At 48.2% G+C, this 19967-nt stretch overlaps 1 protein-coding gene across 2 annotated transcripts in view; it reads right to left on the bottom strand.

Moving 5' to 3' along the window:
• Positions 1 to 19967, bottom strand: part of LOC140424806 (protein mono-ADP-ribosyltransferase PARP14-like) — a 163375-nt gene that overhangs the window by 115235 nt on the left and 28173 nt on the right. For both annotated transcript variants that reach the window (XM_072508229.1, XM_072508230.1), the window contains exons 2-4: positions 13331 to 13458; positions 11573 to 11603; positions 4703 to 4915 (exon numbers count right to left, since the gene is read on the bottom strand). In XM_072508229.1, the coding sequence (XP_072364330.1) occupies positions 4703 to 4915; positions 11573 to 11603; positions 13331 to 13458 (372 nt within the window). The remainder of the gene's footprint in view (positions 1 to 4702; positions 4916 to 11572; positions 11604 to 13330; positions 13459 to 19967) is intronic.

Here is a 19967-nt window from a genome sequence, read left to right as displayed (position 1 = left end):
CCCACGCAGACATGGGGAGACAATGACCAAAGCGAAAATCAAACCTGGGACCCTGGCTCTAAAAAGCAACAGTGCTAACCACTGTGCTACCGTGCCACAAGAAAGTGGCTCGATAAATAGTGGATGCATTGAGGGTCATCTTCCAGGATTCTATAGACTCTGGAATAGTTCCTGCAGATTGGAGGGTACCTAATGTAACTCTACTATTTAAAAAGGGAGGTAGAGAAAAAACTGGGAATTAAGGACCAGTAAGCCTGACGTCAGTAGTGGGGAAATTCTAGAATCCATCATCAAAGATTTTATAACAGAGCACTGAGAAGATAGTAGCAAGATTGGTCAGGGCCAGCATGGATTTATGAAGGGGAAATCATGCTTGACAAATCAACTGGAATTCTTTGAGGTAGAGTTGACAAAGAGAAGCCAGTGGATGTGGTATATTTGGACTTTCAAAGGGCTTTTGACAAAGTCCCACATAAGAGATTAGTGCGTAAAAGTAAAGTGCATGGGATTAGAGGTAGTGCATTGAGATGGATAGAAAATTGGTTGGTAGACAGGAAACAAATTGGTTGGTCGTCAGGAAACAAAGAGTAGGAATTAATGGTTCTTTTCCAAATTGGAGAGCAGTGACTAGTGGGGTACTGCGGGGATCGGTGCTAGGGGGCCCAGTTATTCACAATATATATTAATGATTTAGATGAGGGAACAACCTGTAATATCTCCACCTTTGCAGATGACACCAAGCTGGGTGGGAGGGTGAGCTGTGAGGAGGATGCAGAGATCCTTCAGTATGATTTGGACAAGTTGAGTGAGTGGGCAAATGAATGGCAGACTTAGGATAATTTGGAGAAATGCAAGGTTATCCACTTTGTAAAAAAAAATTAGGAGAGGGGAATGTGCAATGAGACCTGGGTGTCCTTCTACACCAGTCACTGAAGGTACGCATGCAGGTGCAGCAGGCGGTAAAGAAGTGGCTTCATAGCGAGTGGATTCGAATACAGGAGCAGAGATGTCTTGCTGCAATTATACAGGGCCTTGGTGAGGCCACACCTGGAATATTGTGTGCAGTTTTGGTCTCCTTATCTGAGGAAGGATGTTATAGAGGGAGTGCAGTGAAGGTTTACCAGACTGATTCCTGGGATGGCAGGACAGATGTATGAGGAGAGATTGAGTTGTTAGGATTGTATTCGCTGGCGTTCAGAAGTATGAGGAGGATCTCATAGAAACCTATAAAATTCTAACAATACTAGACAGGATAGGTACAGAAAGGAAGTTCACAATGGTGGGTGTGTCCAGATCCAGGGTTCACAGTCTGAGGATACGGGGTAGATCATTTAGGACAGGGATGGGGAGAAATTTCTTCACCAGAGTGGTTGGCCTGTGGAATTCGTTACCACAGGAAGTAGTTGAGGCCAAAACTTGTATGTTTTCAAGAAGCAGTTAAAAAAAGTACTTATGGCGAAGGGATCAAAGGATATGGGGGGAAAGGGGGATTAGGCTATTGAGTTGGATGGTCAGCCATGATTATACTGAATTACAGAGCAGGCACAAAGGGCTGAATTGCCTCCTCCTTCTCCTATTTTCTATGTTTCTAAGGATGCAAACCTTGCCTGCCCAACCTTTCCTCATAAGAAAAGTTGTCCATTTCCTTGTAATAGTCCAGTAAATCTTCTCTGAACCGCTTGTAATATTTTTGCACCCTTTCTTCAATTAGGAGACTAATGCTGTACATTGCACTCAGAATGTCGTCTCACCAGTTACCTATATTTTCAATTCCCATACCGGCTGAAGTTATTCATGTAGGGCCGCCTTCTCAACTTTGCCTGAGGTGTGGTGATCCTCAGGTTAAATCAAGACCAGTGAACTCTCCCCCCCTCAAAGGGGAAAGCCGCCTATGGCCATCTGGGACTATGGCGACTTTACTTACTTATTATATTTTCAATTGACAGACATTCATTCAACAGTTTTTTTCATGAAATCCATGGTTATATCCTTTAATATCACCATTGCAACTGTGCACAATGCAGCATTGGTTAATTGTTTGCAGGAACGTGTCCAATTTGAAGTCCTTGAAAGACGCAAAAGCACATACTTTTCCTCTTGGTGCAGGCCTAGCAATGGCCACCCTCCCAGTGGCACCGCTGAATCTGCTGACTTTTTGCCTTCTAATTATAACTGGCAGGTCCTGGCAGAGGATAACCATTCTTAATAGGGATGGCAGCCACTTGAGTGGTTGCAATCTGCAAAATGAGATCTCAGTTCCCACTGACTGATGGCCGGTGAGCCTTACTCAGGCCGGTGAGCCTTACTCAGGCCGGTGAGCCTGACTCAGGCCGGTGAGCCTTACTTCAGTGGTAGGGAAATTACTGGAGAGAATTCTTCGAGACAGGATCTACTCCCATTTGGAAGCAAATGGACGTATTAGTGAGAGGCAGCACGGTTTTGTGAAGGGAAGGTCGTGTCTCACTAACTTGATAGAGTTTTTCGAGGAGGTCACTAAGATGATTGATGCAGGTAGGGCAGTGGATGTTGTCTGTATGGACTTCAGTAAGGCCTTTGACAAGGTCCCTCATGGTAGACTAGTACAAAAGGTGAAGTCACACGGGATCAGGGGTGAGCTGGCAAGGTGGATACAGAACTGGCTAGGTCATAGAAGGCAGAGAGTAGCAATGGAAGGATGCTTTTCTAATTGGAGGGCTGTGACCAGTGGATCAGTGCTGGGACCGTTGCTGTTTGTAGTGTATATAAATGATTTGGAGGAAAAGGTAACTGGTCTAATTAGTAAGTTTGCAGACGACACAAAGGTTGGTGGAATTGCGGATAGCGATGAGGACTGTCAGAGGATACAGCAGGATTTAGATTGTTTGGAGACTTGGGCGGAGAGATGGCAGATGGAGTTTAATCCGGACAAATGTGAGGTAATGCATTTTGGAAGGTCTAATGCAGGTAGGGAATATACAGTGAATGGTAGAACCCTCAAGAGTATTGAAAGTCAAAGAGATCTAGGAGTACAGGTCCACAGGTCATTGAAAGGGGCAACACAGGTGGAGAAGGTAGTCAAGAAGGCATACGGCATGCTTGCCTTCATTGGCCGGGGCATTGAGTATAAGAATTGGCAAGTCATGTTGCAGCTGTATAGAATCTTAGTTAGGCCACACTTGGAGTATAGTGTTCAATTCTGGTCGCCACACTACCAGAAGGATGTGGAGGCTTTAGAGAGGGTGCAGAAGAGATTTACCAGAATGTTGCCTGGTATGGAGGGCATTAGCTATGAGGAGCGGTTGAATAAACTCGGTTTGTTCTCACTGGAACAAAGGAGGTTGAGGGGAGACCTGATAGAGGTCTACAAAATTATGAGGGGCATAGACAGAGTGGATAGTCAGAGGCTTTTCCCCAGGGTAGAGGGGTCAATTACTAGGGGGCATAGGTTTAAGGTGAGAGGGGCAAGGTTTAGAGTAGATGTACGAGGCAAGTTTTTTACGTAGAGGGTAGTGGGTGCCTGGAACTCGCTACTGGAGGAGGTGGTGGAAGCAGGGACGATAGTGACATTTAAGGGGCATCTTGACAAATACATGAATAGGATGGGAATAGAGGGATACAGACCCAGGAAGTGTAGAAGATTGTAGTTTAGTCGGGCAGCATGGTCGGCACGGGCTTGGAGGGCCGAAGGGCCTGTTCCTGTGCTGTACATTTCTTTGTTCTTTGTCCTTTGATAAAGGAAGAAAGCATTTCGCCTTCAGGATTCTATGTAAGAGCACCATTGCCTCAACTAAATTCTGGCCACTCCTAAATTTTGTGCCTCCATTGTTTGGAGGTTGTGCTGCAACTGTATAAGGTGTTAGTGAGGCCACACCTGGAGTATTGTGTTCAGTTTTGGTCTCCTTACCCGAGAAAGGACGTACTGGCGCTGGAGGGTGTGCAGAGGAGATTCACTAGGTTAATCCCAGAGTTGTGGGAGATGGATTACGAGGAGAGGTTGAGTAGACTGGGACTGTACCCGTTGGCATTTAGAAGGATGGGGGATCTTATAGAAACATATAAAATTATGAATGGAATAGATAGGATAGATGCGGGGAGGTTGTTTAGACTGGCGGGTGAAAGCAGAACTAGTGGGCATAGCCTCAAAATAAAGGTGAAGTAGATTTAGGACTCATCTTAGGAGGAACTTTTTCACCCAAAGGGTGTGAAAATGAAATGAAAATTACTCTCTATGGAATTCCTTGCCCAGTGAAGCAGTTGAGGCTCCTTCATTAAATGCTTTTAAGATAGAGGTAGATAGTTTTTTGAAGAATAAAGCAATAAAGGATTATGGTGCTCGGGTGGGAAAGTGGAGCTGAGTCCACAAATGGTCAGCCATGATCTCATTGAATGGCGGAGCAGGCTCGAAGGGCCAGATGGCCTACTCCTGCTCCTAGTTCTTATGTTCGCCCATCCAACCTCACCCATTCATTATCTATCTCTTCCGATTGCTTTTGTTGGAACCTGCTGCCTCCGTATCATTTTTAGACTTCATCATTCTTTCTCCAATAACAGCCTCTTACCTTTAAATTTGAGAGCATTTTTCTAATTCCATGAATGTCCCTATCCAACAATTCCTTTCCAGGTGTGAAACATTTAAATGGCATGACTCAATAGCTTCAAGGGAAACTTTCATTACAGAAGTAATTTAGGTTGTGCAATTGTCCTATATACACTTAAATCTTACCTATGTTATCTGTAAATTCCAGAATAAAAATTGAAGTTTCATTGGTGTGTAAAACCTGGAATGAGGTGGTGCCACTGCAGCATTCAATGTAACAGCTGAAGTGTTCAGGATCAAATTCCTCATTTTGCAGTTTAATACAAATTCGACGGGAGTTCATAAGATCACTTTGCTCTTTACTTTCATCCTGTACAATACTGGGTGAAACCACTAGTTCTTTAAAAAGAAAAGAGTAGCAGTTAAAACAAAACACTGAAGACGTAACAGTCCAAATGCATATTCCCAGTACGTGCACATGTACATTCTTTTGAGGAAGCAGGATTGAGGAATATTTCTGTCCAACATCATAATCCAAGGACAAGCTACCAGCAGAAATCCATCTAATGTCTAAACCTTGTGCCTAAAAAATAGGCCCGGAACGAGACAACAATATCAGGATCTACAAGATGATGTTGAAGGAGCAATGACTTTATATCCTCCTGTGGGTTAGAAAGCAGGGGGGGGGGGGTTCGGTTTGGTTGATGGCCGACCGAGTGCTGATTTGACAGGCGTACAACAGACAGTGTCCAATCTGCGATGAAGTAATAGTAAAAACAGTAAAGAACCATCCAGGTTCATGCCGGAAAAAGGACATCTCTTTGCATGTGCAAATAAATGGCAAATAAAGAACTTTGTGCTTGCTTGAAACCTGCTTTTCAAACTCAGTCTTCCCTAAATGAAGGAGACTGTACACACCCCTGTCAGCATCAACGGGGCCGAGGTGGAGATGGTTAGCAGTTTCAAATTCCTAGGGGTGCACATCTCCAAAAATCTGTCCTGGTCCACCCACGTCGCCGCTACCACCAAGAAAGCACAACAGCGCCTATACTTCCTCAGGAAACTAAGGAAATTCGGCATGTCCACATTAATCCTTACCAACTTTTACAGATGCACCATAGGAAGCATCTTATTGGGCTGCATCACAGCCTGGTATGGCAACTGCTCGGCCCAGGACCGCAAGAAACTTCAGAGAGTCGTGAACACTGCCCAGTCCATCACACGAACCTGCCTCCCATCCATTGACTCCATCTACACCTCCCGCTGCCTGGGGAAAGCGGGCAGCATAATCAAAGATCCCTCCCACCCGGCTTACTCGCTCTTCCAACTTCTTCCATTGGGCAGGAGATACAGAAGTCTGAGAACACGCATGAACAGACTCAAAAACAGCTTCTTCCCTATGTCACCAGACTCCTAAATGACCCTCTTATGGACTGACCTCATTAACACTGCATCCTGTGTGCTTCATCTGATGCCGGTGCTTATGTAGTTACATTGTATATGTTGTGTTGCCCTATTATGTATTTTCTTTTATTCCCTTTTCTTCCTATGTATTTAATGATCTGTTGAGCTGCTCGCAGAAAAATACTTTTCACTGTACCTCTGTACACGTGACAATAAACAAATCCAATCCAAGATATTGGGCTGGCTGCTTTCAGGAGAACGTGATCATAGAATTTTTTATAGAATCATAGAATTTACAGTGCAGAAGGAGGCCTTTCGGCCCATCGAGTCTGCACCGGCCCTTACAAAGAGCACCCTACTCAAGCCCACATATCTACCCTATCCCCGTAACCCAGCAACCCCCAATTACACTTTTTGGACACTAAGGGCAATTTAGCATGGCCAATCCACCTAACCCGCACATCTTTGGACTGTGGGAGGAAACCGGAGCACCTGGAGGAAACCCACGCAGACACGGGGAGAACATGCAGACCCCATCTTGCATTTAACTTAACCAGTGCTCTTTCCAGGGACCATTAGAGGCAGCCACAAAAAAATCAATTATTTTTTAAAATAGTTGAGTAAATGCAAATTGCCTCTGCTCTTCACAACCACACATTCCTCACAATTGCCAGCCCACCCTTCCTGACCTCCACTGTCCCTCTCAATATCTCTTTCCCTGCTAATCATTCCCTTCCTATGCAGATGTCCACCTCTCCCAATTGTTTTCTTTTTGCTCTTCCATTTGCTTCCAAGACAATTCCCTCCATAAAGAGCTTCAAAGTGTAGCTTCACCAAATTCTGACCAACATATACTGGATACCAGTCATCTACTAATTTAGTTATCTGTGCAAATTTGTCACAGTAGGTTTTGTGAAGCAGAATCTCTTAATGACTTCCTGATGCCATTTTGGTTGGAACTTGTGTCCAAGTGATGTTTGGAGCAAAAAATGACTCAGAGACCCGCCTGTGCAATACCTTCACCAACCATTGACTATGTGATGCACGATCAATAACCTCAGAAACGAGATTGGAGACAATTGAAGGCTTTAATACGCTAGATGTTTCCCCCAGCAGCGCAGGTACAGAAGAAAGCTGCTGGGGCTGCACGGGCTCTTATACCCCGCCTTGCAGGGCAGAGCTAACACACAATCTTAACCAATGGGAACAAGTACATTCTCCACCAATGGTATTCCGGCATTACCAGGTACCGTAATCCTCCTAACACAGACTACCACATTCACCCCCTGTTAAAAAAGAGTCCGGCGGGGGTGCTGGCTTCGTATTACAACGTGGTAAAAGTGGTAGAAGTTACAGTTATGAAGGTACAGCGTTTTGCCTCATTACATCTTAACTTTTTACAACAGTAATGTACATTTCAAAATGAAGCAATTAGTCGATCGGGGGCCCTGGTCATCCTCTGCGATCGTTGTAGCTTTGGTGGTGATGCCAGTGGAGGTTCGGGCGTCTGTGACTCCGGGAGCGTGGTTTTGGCTTCTGTGGCAGCTTCATCACCCCGAGACGGGGCCGGTGGAAGGGCCGACTGACCTGGGAAGGGGCAGCTGTGGGGTGCGCCGGTGGGCAGGGAGGGTGGGACTGGTGGCGGGGTTGTGTGTGGGGATCCAGCGGGCACCAGGTCCCGTAGGGAGACTGTATCCTGTTGGCCGTCGGGGTACACCACGTAAGCGTACTGGGGGTTAGCATGGAGCAGATGGACGCTCTCGAGTAACAGGTCCGACTTGTGCGCCCGCACGTGTTTTCGGAGCAGGATGGGTCCGGGAGCTGCCAGCCAGGTCGGGAGCGAGGTCCCAGAGGACGACTTCCTGGGGAAGACAAGGAGACGTTCGTGAGGTGTTTGGTTGATCATGGTACACAGCAGTGACCGAATGGAGTGGAGGGTATCCGGGAGGACTTCCTGCCAGCGGGAGACTGGGAGATTCCTGGACTGCAGGGCCAGTAGGACGGTCTTCCAGACCTTTCCGTTCTCCCTCTCTACCTGTCCGTTTCCCCGGGGTTGTAACTGGTCGTCCTGCTCGAGGCAACGCCCTTGCTGGGCAGGAATTGACGCAGTTCGCCGCTCATAAAGGAGGACCCCCTGTCACTGTGTATGTAGGCGGGGAAACCGAACACCATAAAGATACTATGGAGGGCCTTGATGACGGTGGTTGCGGTCATGTCGGGGCAGGGGATGGCGAATGGGAACCGGGAGTACTCGTCAATCATGTTCAGGAAGTACGTGTTGCGGTCGATGGAGGGGAGGGGGCCTTTGAAACCCATACTGAGGCGTTCAAAGGGACGGGAAGCCTTTATCAGGTGCACTTTCTCTGGCCTGTAGAAGTGAGGCTTGAACTCCGCGCAGATTTGGCAATTCCTGGTGGCTGTCCTGACCTCCTCGATGGAGTCGGGCAGGTTGCGTGTCTTGATGAAGTGGAAAAATCGAGTGACCTCCAGGTGGCAGAGGTCCTCATGGAGGGCTCGGAGTCAGTCCACTTGTGCGTTGACACATGTGCCGCGGGATAGGGCATCAGGAGGCTCGTTTAGCTTCCCGGGACGATACAACATCTCAGTTGTAGGTGGAGAGTTCGATCCTCCACCGTAAGACCTTGTCATTTTTTTATCTTGCCCCGCTGTGCATTATCGAACATGAAAGCAACCGACCGTTGGTCAGTGAGGAGAGTGAATCTCCTACCGGCCAGGTAATGCCTCCAATGTTACACAGCTTCTACTATGGCCTGGGCCTCCTTTTCGACAGAGGAATGGCGGATTTCGGAGGCGTGGAGGGCGTGTGAGAAGAAGGCCATGGGTCTGCCCATTTCGTTGAGATTGGCTGCCAGAGCTACGTCGGACGCGTCGCTCTCGACCTGGAAGGGGAGGGACTCGTCGATGGCGTGCATCGTGGCCTGTGCAACGTCTGCTTTGATGCGGCTGAAGGCCTGGAGGGCCTCTATCGACAGGGGGAAAGCTGTGGATTGGATCAGTGGACGTGCCTTGTTCGCATAGTTGGGGACCCACTGGGCATAGCAGGAAAAAAAACCTAGGCAGCGCTTCAGGGCCTTGGAGCACTGCGGGAGGGGGAACTCCATAAGGGGCGCATGCGTTCAGGGTCGGGGCCTATAACTCCATTACGCACTACGTAGCCAAGGATGGCTAGGCGGGCGGTGCTGAACACGCATTTATCCTTGTTATACATGAGGTTAAGGATTTTTGCGGTCTGGAGGAATTTTCGGAGGTTGGTGTCGTGGTCCTGCTGATCGTGGCCGCAGAAGGTGACATTATCGAGGTACGGGAATGTGGCCCGTAAACCGTACCGGTCAACCATTCGGTCCATCTCTCGTTGGAAGACCGAGACCCCATTAGTGACACCGAAGCGAACCCTTAAGAAGTGGTAGAGCCGCCCATCTGCTTCGAAGGCAGTGTATTTGCGGTCACTAGTGCGGATAGGGAGCTGGTGGTAGGAGGACGTAAGATCCACCATGGAGAAGACCTTGTATTGCACGATCCTGTTGACCAGGTCGGATAAGTGGGGAAGAGGGTACACGTCAAGCTGCGTAAACCTGTTGATAGTCTGACTGTAGTCGATGACCATCCTATGCTTCTCCCCGGTCTTTACAACCACTACTTGAGCTCTCCAGGGGCTGTTGCTAATCTCAATGACTCCTTCCCTCAGTAACGCTGGATCTCTGACCTAATAAAGGTCCGGTCCTGGGTACTGTACCATCTGCTCCTGGTGGCGACTGGTTTGCAATCCGGGGTGAGGTTCGCAAACAGGGAAGGCGGATTGACCTTGAGGATCGCGAGGCTGCAGACAGTGAGGGAGGGTATAGTGCCGCCGAATTTGAAGGTTAGACTTTGGAAGTTGCACTGAAAATCCAACCCGAGGAGTGGGGCTGCGCAGAGGTGGGGAAGGACGTAGAGTCGATAGTTTTTGAACTCCCTTCCCTAGACCATGAGGTTAGCTACACAAAACCCCTTGATCTCTACTGAGTGAGATCCGGAGGCCAGGGAGATTTTTTGATTAACGGGGTGGACGGGGAGGGAACAGCATCTTACCGTGTCGGGGTGTATGAAGCTCTCCATGCTCCCAGAGTCGATTAGGCAGGACGTTTCATGCCCATTGATAAGCACCGTCGTCGTAGCAGTCAAGAGTATTCGGGCCGAGACTGGTCCAGGGTCACCAAGGCTACTCGTGGCAGCAGTTGAATGTTTTCTTCGGGCGGTGTGTGGTCAGCCGAACTGGGGTCCTGGGAGTCCGTGCAAGATGGCGGCGCCTATTGGTCGCACATGGCTGGGGGTGCACAAAATGGCAGCGCCCATCCATCGCACGTGGTGTCTGCGGGACAAGATGGTGGCACCCGGAGGCCGCATGTGGCCCTGGAGGTGGAAGATGGTGGCGCCCGCTGGCCGCACGGGGACCATGGAGAGGGTTGTGGTGGCGGTCCGTATTCACCTCTGGAGACCGCAGCGACCACCCAGGCCTGGCATACCGCCACAAAGTGACCCTTTTTACCGCATCCCTTGCAGGTGGATGAACGGGCCGGACAGCGCTGTAGGGGGTGCTTGGCTTGCCCGCAAAAATAGTAGCGGGGCCCCCCGGGGTTGCCAGGCCGTCTCGCAGCACAAGCTTGTGGGGGGATGGGAGATGCCTCGGGGTCGGCCGCGGGGGGGTTCCACGCTGCCCAGGGGGCTGCCGCGCGGTCGGGGATGTAAGCGCGGGCGTTTCGGGAAGCCACATCCAGGGAGCCGGCAAGGACCCGTGCCTCCTTGAGGCCTAGTGTCTCTTTCTCCAGCAATCACTGGCGGATTTGGGAGGACAGCATACCTGCAACGAAAGCATCCCGGATGAAAGGTTCTGTGTGGTCGCTCGCCGAAACTTGCGGGCAGCTGCAGTTTCTCCCCAACACCAGGAGTGCACGGTGGAATTCTTCCAGTGATTCCCCAGGGATTTGTCACCTCGTCGCTCATAGATGTCGAGCGTAGACCTGATTTACAGGGCGAATATAATGTCCTTTCAGCAGCTCCATTGCTGCATCGAATTCGTCCGCGTCCTCGATGAGGGTGTAGATTTCTGGGCTCACCCTCGAGTGCAGAACTTGTAGTTTCTGTTCTCCCGTGGGTGTGTTTTCGGCCGTTCCGAGATATCCATTGAAGCATGCCAGCCAGTGCTTGAAGGTTGCCGCTGAGTTTGCCGTGTGGGGGCTGAGTTGCAGACATCCGGCTTGATTCGGAGCTCCATTCTTTAAATCTAGCGTATTAAATTGATGCACGATCAATAACCCCAGAAACAAGATTGGAGACAATTGAAGGCTTTAATACGCTAGATGTTTCCCCCAGCAGCGCAGGTTCAGAAGAAAGCTGCTGGGGCGGCACGGGCTCTTATACCCTGCCTTGCAGGGCGGAGCTAACATACAAGCTAAACCAATGGGAACAAGTACATTCTCCACCAATGGTATTCCGGCATTACCAGGTACCGTAATCCTCCTAACACAGACTACCACACTATGTAATATGTATACAAGATTAAAATGTAAAAAAATTATCTTCTGCCTCTTTGATTTACAAATACTTAAATGCCACGGTTAATGTGGAGAAATACTGATGAGCATTCTCTCTTACCTTCAGAGGCACAAGTAGAATCTTTTTTGACCTGAAATTAAAAATTAATTAATCATTAGAAAAACTTAATGAGTGATAGTGCCCATCCACGGTATAAAAGGTCAATTAAAGCATATTCTGTAAATATATTATCGGCCAAGAATTTTCACAAAGATGTAACTCTGACCTTGACACTAGGTTTTGTCATCACCTGCTGAACCTTTTTTTAAATATAAATTTAGATTACCCAATTATTTTTTTCAATTATGGGGCAATTTAGTGTGGCCAATCCACCTACTCTGCACATCTTTGGGTGTGGGGGTGAAACCCACGCAGACACGGGGAGAATGTGCAAACTCCACACGGACAGTGACCCAGAGCCGGGATCGAACCTGGGACCTCAGCGCCGTGAGGCAGCTGTGCTAATCACTAGGCCACCGTGCTGCCCAATCTGCTGAATTTGATAATTGATCCAACCACGACAAGGTTCGGGGGATGATCCTGAGGAGTAAGCTTTTGGTGGTCTTGTGGGGCATCTGCCATGCTCCCTCCTCCTCTCTCTATTTGAAACAGCTGGAACTCAAGCATATGCTCACCAGCCAACAGGAGTGGAAGGTGTGGGGAAGCAGCAGGGAGAGGGCCCTGTTGATGGATCCTCCTGAAAGTCACTAATCATTGTGTGTTTGGGGGAAAGATTCTGAAAAATGAGTTGCACTGCTGTTTAGGTCAGCTGTGGCTTCGTTGGTGGCACTTTTGCTCTGATTCAGTAGGTTATGGGGTCAGGTCCCACTCCAGGAATAGCATTTAATGCTCCCGCTCGTGGCAAGTTTGCAGCGAAGACACTTAATTAGGCAAATGGATGGCGCATGGGGACCCAATCACCTTTCTGTCTCCACCCCAATTAAGGCCACAGAGGGACAGTCCCACTGCTAATTAAGACCCTTAAGTGAGTCATTAATGCAGACTGAAGGGCCTCATCCCACTGCTGCTGGTATTAATTCAGCAGCTGGTGGGACGCCTCTCCGTACAAAGCTGTGCAGGGTCACTTGCCAATTCCAAGGAGTGGGCCTCTTGTTCAAAGACACTGAGTGGGTGATTGAGGGTATCGGGAACGGGGTCTCGTGGAAAGCCACTGTCCTTTGCCGTTGACCCATCTTCCTCCATTATCCTCCTTGCCCTGTACTGGCCTCTGGATGGCAGCTCAGTGTCTGGGGCTACTGCCCTTGGAGTATTTAATCTCAGGGAAAGCCTACAGCTGTCCTCTTCAGCAGTCGGGCAAAGCCCATCAGTCAGCCGCCCCTCATATTTTACACTTTTACTGTATGCCATCTAATTTGGGACAGTATCCCAAGGGGAAATTCAATCTCTTGAGTTTAGTCCACATTGTTGCAATGTACACATGTCTGAGAGTATCTGACATGATTAATTATTTATTTTAGTTGTCCAGGGAGATCAAACATTAGCATAACAATTCATTGCGGCAGCACATGGATTTCTGATATCACACTTAAAACACTGCACCAGAAAATCCCCAACTCCCAGGGACAAGGATCCTGTCTACTCTCAGACTCTTAAACGTTTATTAATAAATGCACTTAGTTGAGGCTTAGAACCAATGCGTTTTCCTGTACTGTAATTGACAAATTGAAATTCAGTATTTTGTACTTTCCCTTAAAACCCGTTAATAAAATCTAATCGCATGCCGAATATCTGAATTCCAGTGATTAAATGGCAATGGAACTTTATAATGACTATCTATTACATGGAGTTTATACTTACTGGTGAGGAAAATTCCTGCTCATCATCTTTGGAATTTTCCTCTTTACCACTGTAAGGCGTTACTGAGAGTTGAATGCTTTGTCCATCAACGGTGATGGTATGTGTCCTTTCCAAAACAGACTTTTGAACTAGAATTGTAACAAAAACTCAAATGTTTACAATTAGTTGGAAAAAATACAGATGGGAATTTAAAATATGGTACAGTTATTCTTAAAGTAAAGGCAAAATGCTGCAAATGCATTGGTGGCACGGTGGCGCAGTGGTTAGCACTGCTGCCTCACGGCACAGAGGACCCGGGTTCGATCCCGGAACCGGGTCACTGTCCATGTAGAGTTTGCATATTCTCCCTCTGTCTGCGTGAGTCTCACCCCCACAACCCAAAAAGATGTGCAAGGTAGGTGAATTGGCCACTCTAAATTGCCCCTTCATTGGATGAAAAAGAACTGGTACTCTAATTTTTTTTTTAATGTTGCAAATGCTTTAAATCTGAAATAAAAGTTGGAAATGTGCAGCTGGACCATCACCGTCCTTTTGTATTTGTTCATGGGACATGGGAGTTGCAGGCTGTGCCAGCATGTATTGTCCATCCCTAATTGCCCTTAAGGGGCAGTTAAGAGTCAACCACTTTGCTGTGGGTCTGAAGTCACATGTAGGCCAGACCAGGTAAGAGCACTGATTTGTTATGTTGTAGGTGTAACATAAGCGGCTTCCTTGTAGTGCACTTGACAAAGGAAGGTGCAGACGTGGAGATAACTTCAACATGTTTATTAAACTATTTACACTTCTATTACTCGGGTTTGACACTACTGCTAATCCTACTATAGCTACCCAGATTGACTAACCAGTTGCTGCAATCCACGTGGTGGGTGTAATATTGAATCAACCCTGTGTCTCTACTCACTGACTGTCTCCACTGGAAAGAGGCAGATCATGTGTGTGGTGTCCTTTATATATGGGTTGGTGTAATGCCCCCCTGTGTCGTGTCACCTCTTTCTGTATCGTGAATGTCTATTGGTCGTGACCCATCTACTTGATCTCTTGGTTGAGTGTGTGTGTGTAATGTCTCCTGTGATCCCTCTAGTGTCTAGCTAGCCGACATATATTTACATTGGTGCACATCACCACAGACACTAGATTCCCTTCCCTATAGGACATTAGTGAACCAGATGGGTTTTTATGACAATCGACAATGATTTCATGGTCAACATTAGACTTTTAATCCCAGATTTTTATTGAATTCAAACTTCGCCATCTGCAGTGGTGGGATTTGAACCTGGGTCCCCAGAGCAGTACTCTGGGTCTCTGGGTAAGTGGTCTAGTGACAACACCAAACATTTCAGCTCGATTCTTAATTTATACCATTAAGTATATAAAAATGGAAGGCATTTATTAGATAATAGTATGAATACATATAAAGAGACACCTTTCTAAATGATTTATAAAGATACATTTGGGAAGTAGACATAGGGGATGTTCATCTATGTCAGATTTTGTGAATAGATCTAAAACGGAGTAAAAATTTGACATCTGGGCCTGAATGTTGCAAAGATGGAAGGGCTCCTAACCTTGGCCAAAATGGCTCCGGACCCCCCATTCTGAAAGTCCTATCTCCATATTGGCACCTCCCCATTTTTGCTGTGGTGGGTAAGGATAAGGGCAAGCTGTATTTCACAGATCCACGGTTCACAGAAGCAATGGGACCTATAAAATTAGTCCTTCACTCAGAAGCAATTTATCACCACCAAACTTTATTTTTCTCGGAAATGTTTTATATTAAAATTTTCCGTTTTATACAATACAAAATAAACAAATCTGTGCAGACCAGAGACAATTTACAAAAGCTCAACAATGGAACTAACTCCCCAAAACCCCAACTCCTTAGCCCCCCTTTTTTGTTATTTTGAAATAATTTTATTATTGGGAGTATAGTTTTCCAAAAGGTGACCGTCATGTATTTACACATGTACAGTTCTTTCCCCCTGTCAATTGACCCTGCACCCCCCGTCTCCTCTGCCCCCCCCCCTCTCAGCACTTGTTCCTTTGGGTCCTGTTCTTTTTGTTTGATTTGCTGGTGCTTGCCCCGGCCGGGCTCCAGGTCCCTATAACTGTCTCTATTGATCTGCCGTTTGGGAAGGACCTTTCGATGGGGTTTGGTGTTCCCATTCCGTACTTTACGGTTCGGCATTGGCAGGCCCCCATTTTATCCTGGGGCTTGTTCTTGGCCCCCCCTGTTGTCTATTCTGGTTGCTCCCACCCCCCTTCTCTCTCTCTGCCCTGTACCCTGCTGTCTTATAGGCCGTGTGACCCCCCCCCCCTCCCCCCCTCGCTCTATTGGCTGTTGGCTTCAAACAGGTCTTGGAACAAGTTGATGAATGGCCTCCATGTTTTGTGGAAGCCCTCCTCCAATCCTCGGATGGTCGTGAATTTGATTTTCTCTAGGTGGAGAAATTCTGACAGGTTTGCCAGCCAATCTGCAGCTTTGGGTGGTGCTGCTGATCGCTAGCCGAGTAGGATTCTTTGGTGGGCAATTAGGGAAGCGGAGACAAGGGCGTCAGCTCCCTTCCCCATAAATAGTTCTGGCTGGTCCGATACCACGAAGACTGACACTTTTGGCTCCACCCTCTCCCATAATCTTGGACAAGAACCGAAAAAGTCTGCAGTATGTCCAGAATATTTGGGTGTGTGGTTGGTCGGGCCTCCCTGGCACCGTTCACATTTATCCTCCACCTCCGGAAAGATTCTACGCACTCGGGTTCTTGTTAGGTGTTCTCTGTCCACCACTTTCAATTGCATGAGGCTTAGCCTCACGCGAGTAGAGGTAGAGTTGGTCCTGTTCAGTGCTTCGTTCCAGAGTCCCCACCCCATTTCCATCCCTAGCTCTTCCTCCCACTTTTCCTGTGTTTCATCCAGTGGGGAGCGTGCCCTTTGCAATAGTCATCCATATAGGACCCAGCAGTTCCCCCCTCCCAGAATGCCCGCGTCCAGTAGCTCCGCTAACATTGTGTGTCTAGGGGTCCGTGGATATGTTGTCACCTCCTTGCGGAACAGTTCTTTATCTGTAGCTTTCACAGTTTGTCCCTGTGGGTAGTTATAGTTTTTCTGTCAGCTCCTCCAAGATCGCTAGCCTGTGTGTCGAAGTCCCTGACAGTCTGCGTCCTGTCTCCACCATTTAAGGTGGCATCTAGCATGGATGGCGCAAACTGTGGTTGCTGCAGATGGGGGCCATAGTGGTGTAGCCACCTGAGTTTGCCAAGTCCCGATTTAAAATGGAGAACAGCAAAGGCTGCAGGGAAATTTAGCCAACACAGGCAGAAACCAGCAGGTGAAAGTTTACTGTGTATTAAACTCTGCAAAAGCCCAGACAGCATCAACACCAGCAGCCATCTGCATAATAATGTAGCAGCCATCTACATACTAATGCGCGATCCCCAGGAACAATCACAACATTTGGGACAAACAAAGCCAAGCCAGACTCCCTGGCGCCAGCATGAGCCAACACAAAAGAGGCTAACGGACACCTCAAGACCGCCCATCGATCAGGGAACCGCTCCAGTATTGGAGCAATCGAACCAAGCGATTGGAAGCCCGATACGCCTGCGCCGCGCGGCAGCCAACCAACCCCGGGGGACCCAACTGCTACTTCTGCGGACAGACAAAACACCCCCGGCAGCACTGCCCGGCACGGAGTCTGCAAGGCCTGTGGCAAGAAGGGACATTTCGCTGTAGAGTGCCAGGCCCGCTCAATCGTCGCTGTTGTCCCGGCACCCCCCACGTGCGGCCAGTGGGCGCCACCATCTTCCTCTCCTCAGACCATGTACAGCCCGTGGGCGCCGCCATCTTGCTCCACTCACAACACGTGCGGCCCAGGGGAGCCGCCATCTTGCTTGCCTCAGAACCAATGGGCACTGCCATCTTGCCTGCCCCAGGACACGTGTGGCCCGAGGGCGCCGCCATCTTACCCGCCTCAAGACCCCTGCCCATCGGGCACCTCATCGGGCCGCTCATCGCCTGCAACCGCCGACGACCAGCCGCGTCTCGCCTCGGTCACGATCGACCAGTCCCGACCGCACAACCTCGCGACCACGGCGACAAATGTGAAGGTCGATGGGCATGAGATATAGAACATAGAACATAGAACATAGAACAATGCAGCGCAGTACAGGCCCTTCGGCCCACGATGTTGCACCGAAACAAAAGCCATCTAACCTACACTATGCCATTATCATCCATATGTTTATCCAATAAACTTTTAAATGCCCTCAATGTTGGCGAGTTCACTACTGTAGCAGGTAGGGCATTCCACGGCCTCACTACTCTTTGCGTAAAGAACCTACCTCTGACCTCTGTCCTATATCTATTACCCCTCAGTTTAAAGTTATGTCCCCTCGTGCCAGCCATATCCATCCGCGGGAGAAGGCTCTCACTGTCCACCCTATCCAACCCCCTGATCATTTTGTATGCCTCTATTAAGTCTCCTCTTAACCTTCTTCTCTCCAACGAAAACAACCTCAAGTCCGTCAGCCTTTCCTCATAAGATTTTCCCTCCATACCAGGCAACATCCTGGTAAATCTCCTCTGCACCCGCTCCAAAGCCTCCACGTCCTTCCTATAATGCGGTGACCAGAACTGTACGCAATACTCCAAATGCGGCCGGACCAGAGTTCTGTACAGCTGCAACATGACCTCCCGACTCCGGAACTCAATCCCTCTACCAATAAAGGCCAACACTCCATAGGCCTTCTTCACAACCCTATCAACCTGGGTGGCAACTTTCAGGGATCTATGTACATGGACACCTAGATCCCTCTGCTCAGCCACACTTTCAAGAACTTTACCATTAGCCAAATATTCCGCATTCCTGTTATTCCTTCCAAAGTGAATCACCTCACACTTCTCTACATTAAACTCCATTTGCCACCTCTCAGGCCAGCTCTGCAGCTTATCTATATCCCTCTGTAACCTGCTACATCCTTCCACACTATCGACAACACCACCGACTTTAGTATCGTCTGCAAATTTACTCACCCACCCTTCTGCGCCTTCCTCTAGGTCATTGATAAAAATGACAAACAGCAACGGCCCCAGAACAGATCCTTGTGGTACTCCACTTGTGACTGTACTCCATTCTGAACATTTCCCATCAACCACCACCCTCTGTCTTCTTTCAGCTAGCCAATTTCTGATCCACATCTCTAAATCACCCTCAATCCCCAGCCTCCGTATTTTTTGCAATAGCCTACCGTGGGGAACCTTATCAAACGCTTTGCTGAAATCCATATACACCACATCAACTGCTCTACCCTCGTCTACCTGTTCAGTCACCTTCTCAAAGAACTCAATAAGGTTTGTGAGGCATGACCTACCCTTCACAAAGCCATGCTGACTATCCCTGATCATATTATTCCTATCTAGATGATTATAAATCTTGTCCCTTATAATCCCCTCCAAGACTTTACCCACTACAGACGTGAGCCTCACCGGTCTATAGTTGCCGGGGTTGTCTCTGCTCCCCTTTTTGAACAAAGGGACCACATTTGCTGTCCTCCAGTCCTCTGGCACTATTCCTGTAGCCAATGATGACATAAAAATCAAAGCCAAAGGTCCAGCAATCTCTTCCCTGGCCTCCCATAGAATCCTAGGATAAATCCCATCAGGTCCCGGGGACTTATCTATTTTCAGCCTGTCCAGAATTGCCAACACCTCTTCCCTACGTACCTCAATGCCATCTATTCTATTAGCCTGGGGCTCAGCATTCTCCTCCACAACATTATCTTTTTCCTGAGTGAATACTGACGAAAAATATTCATTTAGTATCTCGCCTATCTCTTCAGACTCCACACACAATTTCCCATCCCTGTCCTTGACTGGTCCTACTCTTTCCCTAGTCATTCGCTTATTCCTGACATACCTATAGAAAGCTTTTGGGTTTTCCTTGATCCTTCCTGCCAAATACTTCTCATGTCCCCTCCTTGCTCGTCTTAGCTCTCTCTTTAGATCCTTCCTCGCTACCTTGTAACTATCCATCGCCCCAACCGAAACTTCACACTTCATCTTCACATAGGCCTTCTTCTTCCTCTTAACAAGAGATTCCACTTCCCTGGTAAACCACGGTTCCCTCGCTCGACGCCTTCCTCCCTGTCTGACCGGTACATACTTATCAAGAACACGCAGTAGCTGATCCTTGAACAAGCCCCACTTATCCAGTGTGCCCAACACTTGCAGCCTACTTCTCCACCTTATCCCCCCCAAGTCACGTCTAATGGCATCATAATTGCCCTTCCCCCAACTATAACTCTTGCCCTGCGGTGTATACTTATCCCTTTCCATCATTAACGTAAACGTCACCGAATTGTGGTCACTGTCCCCAAAGTGCGCTCCTACCTCCAAATCCAACACCTGGCCTGGTTCATTACCCAAAACCAAATCCAACGTGGCCTCGCCTCTTGTTGGCCTGTCAACATATTGTTTCAGGAAACCCTCCTGCACACACTGTACAAAAAACGACCCATCTATTGTACTCGAACTATATATTTTCCAGTCAATATTTGGAAAGTTAAAGTCTCCCATAATAACTACCCTGTTACTTTCGCTCATATCCAGAATCATCTTCGCCATCCTTTCCTCTACATCCCTAGAA

The sequence above is a fragment of the Scyliorhinus torazame genome, chromosome 6 (assembly GCF_047496885.1).
Source record: "Scyliorhinus torazame isolate Kashiwa2021f chromosome 6, sScyTor2.1, whole genome shotgun sequence".
Lineage (NCBI taxonomy): Eukaryota > Metazoa > Chordata > Chondrichthyes > Carcharhiniformes > Scyliorhinidae > Scyliorhinus > Scyliorhinus torazame.
Note: the sequence above shows the minus strand (reverse complement) of the source record. Positions and strands in the feature narration are given on the sequence as shown.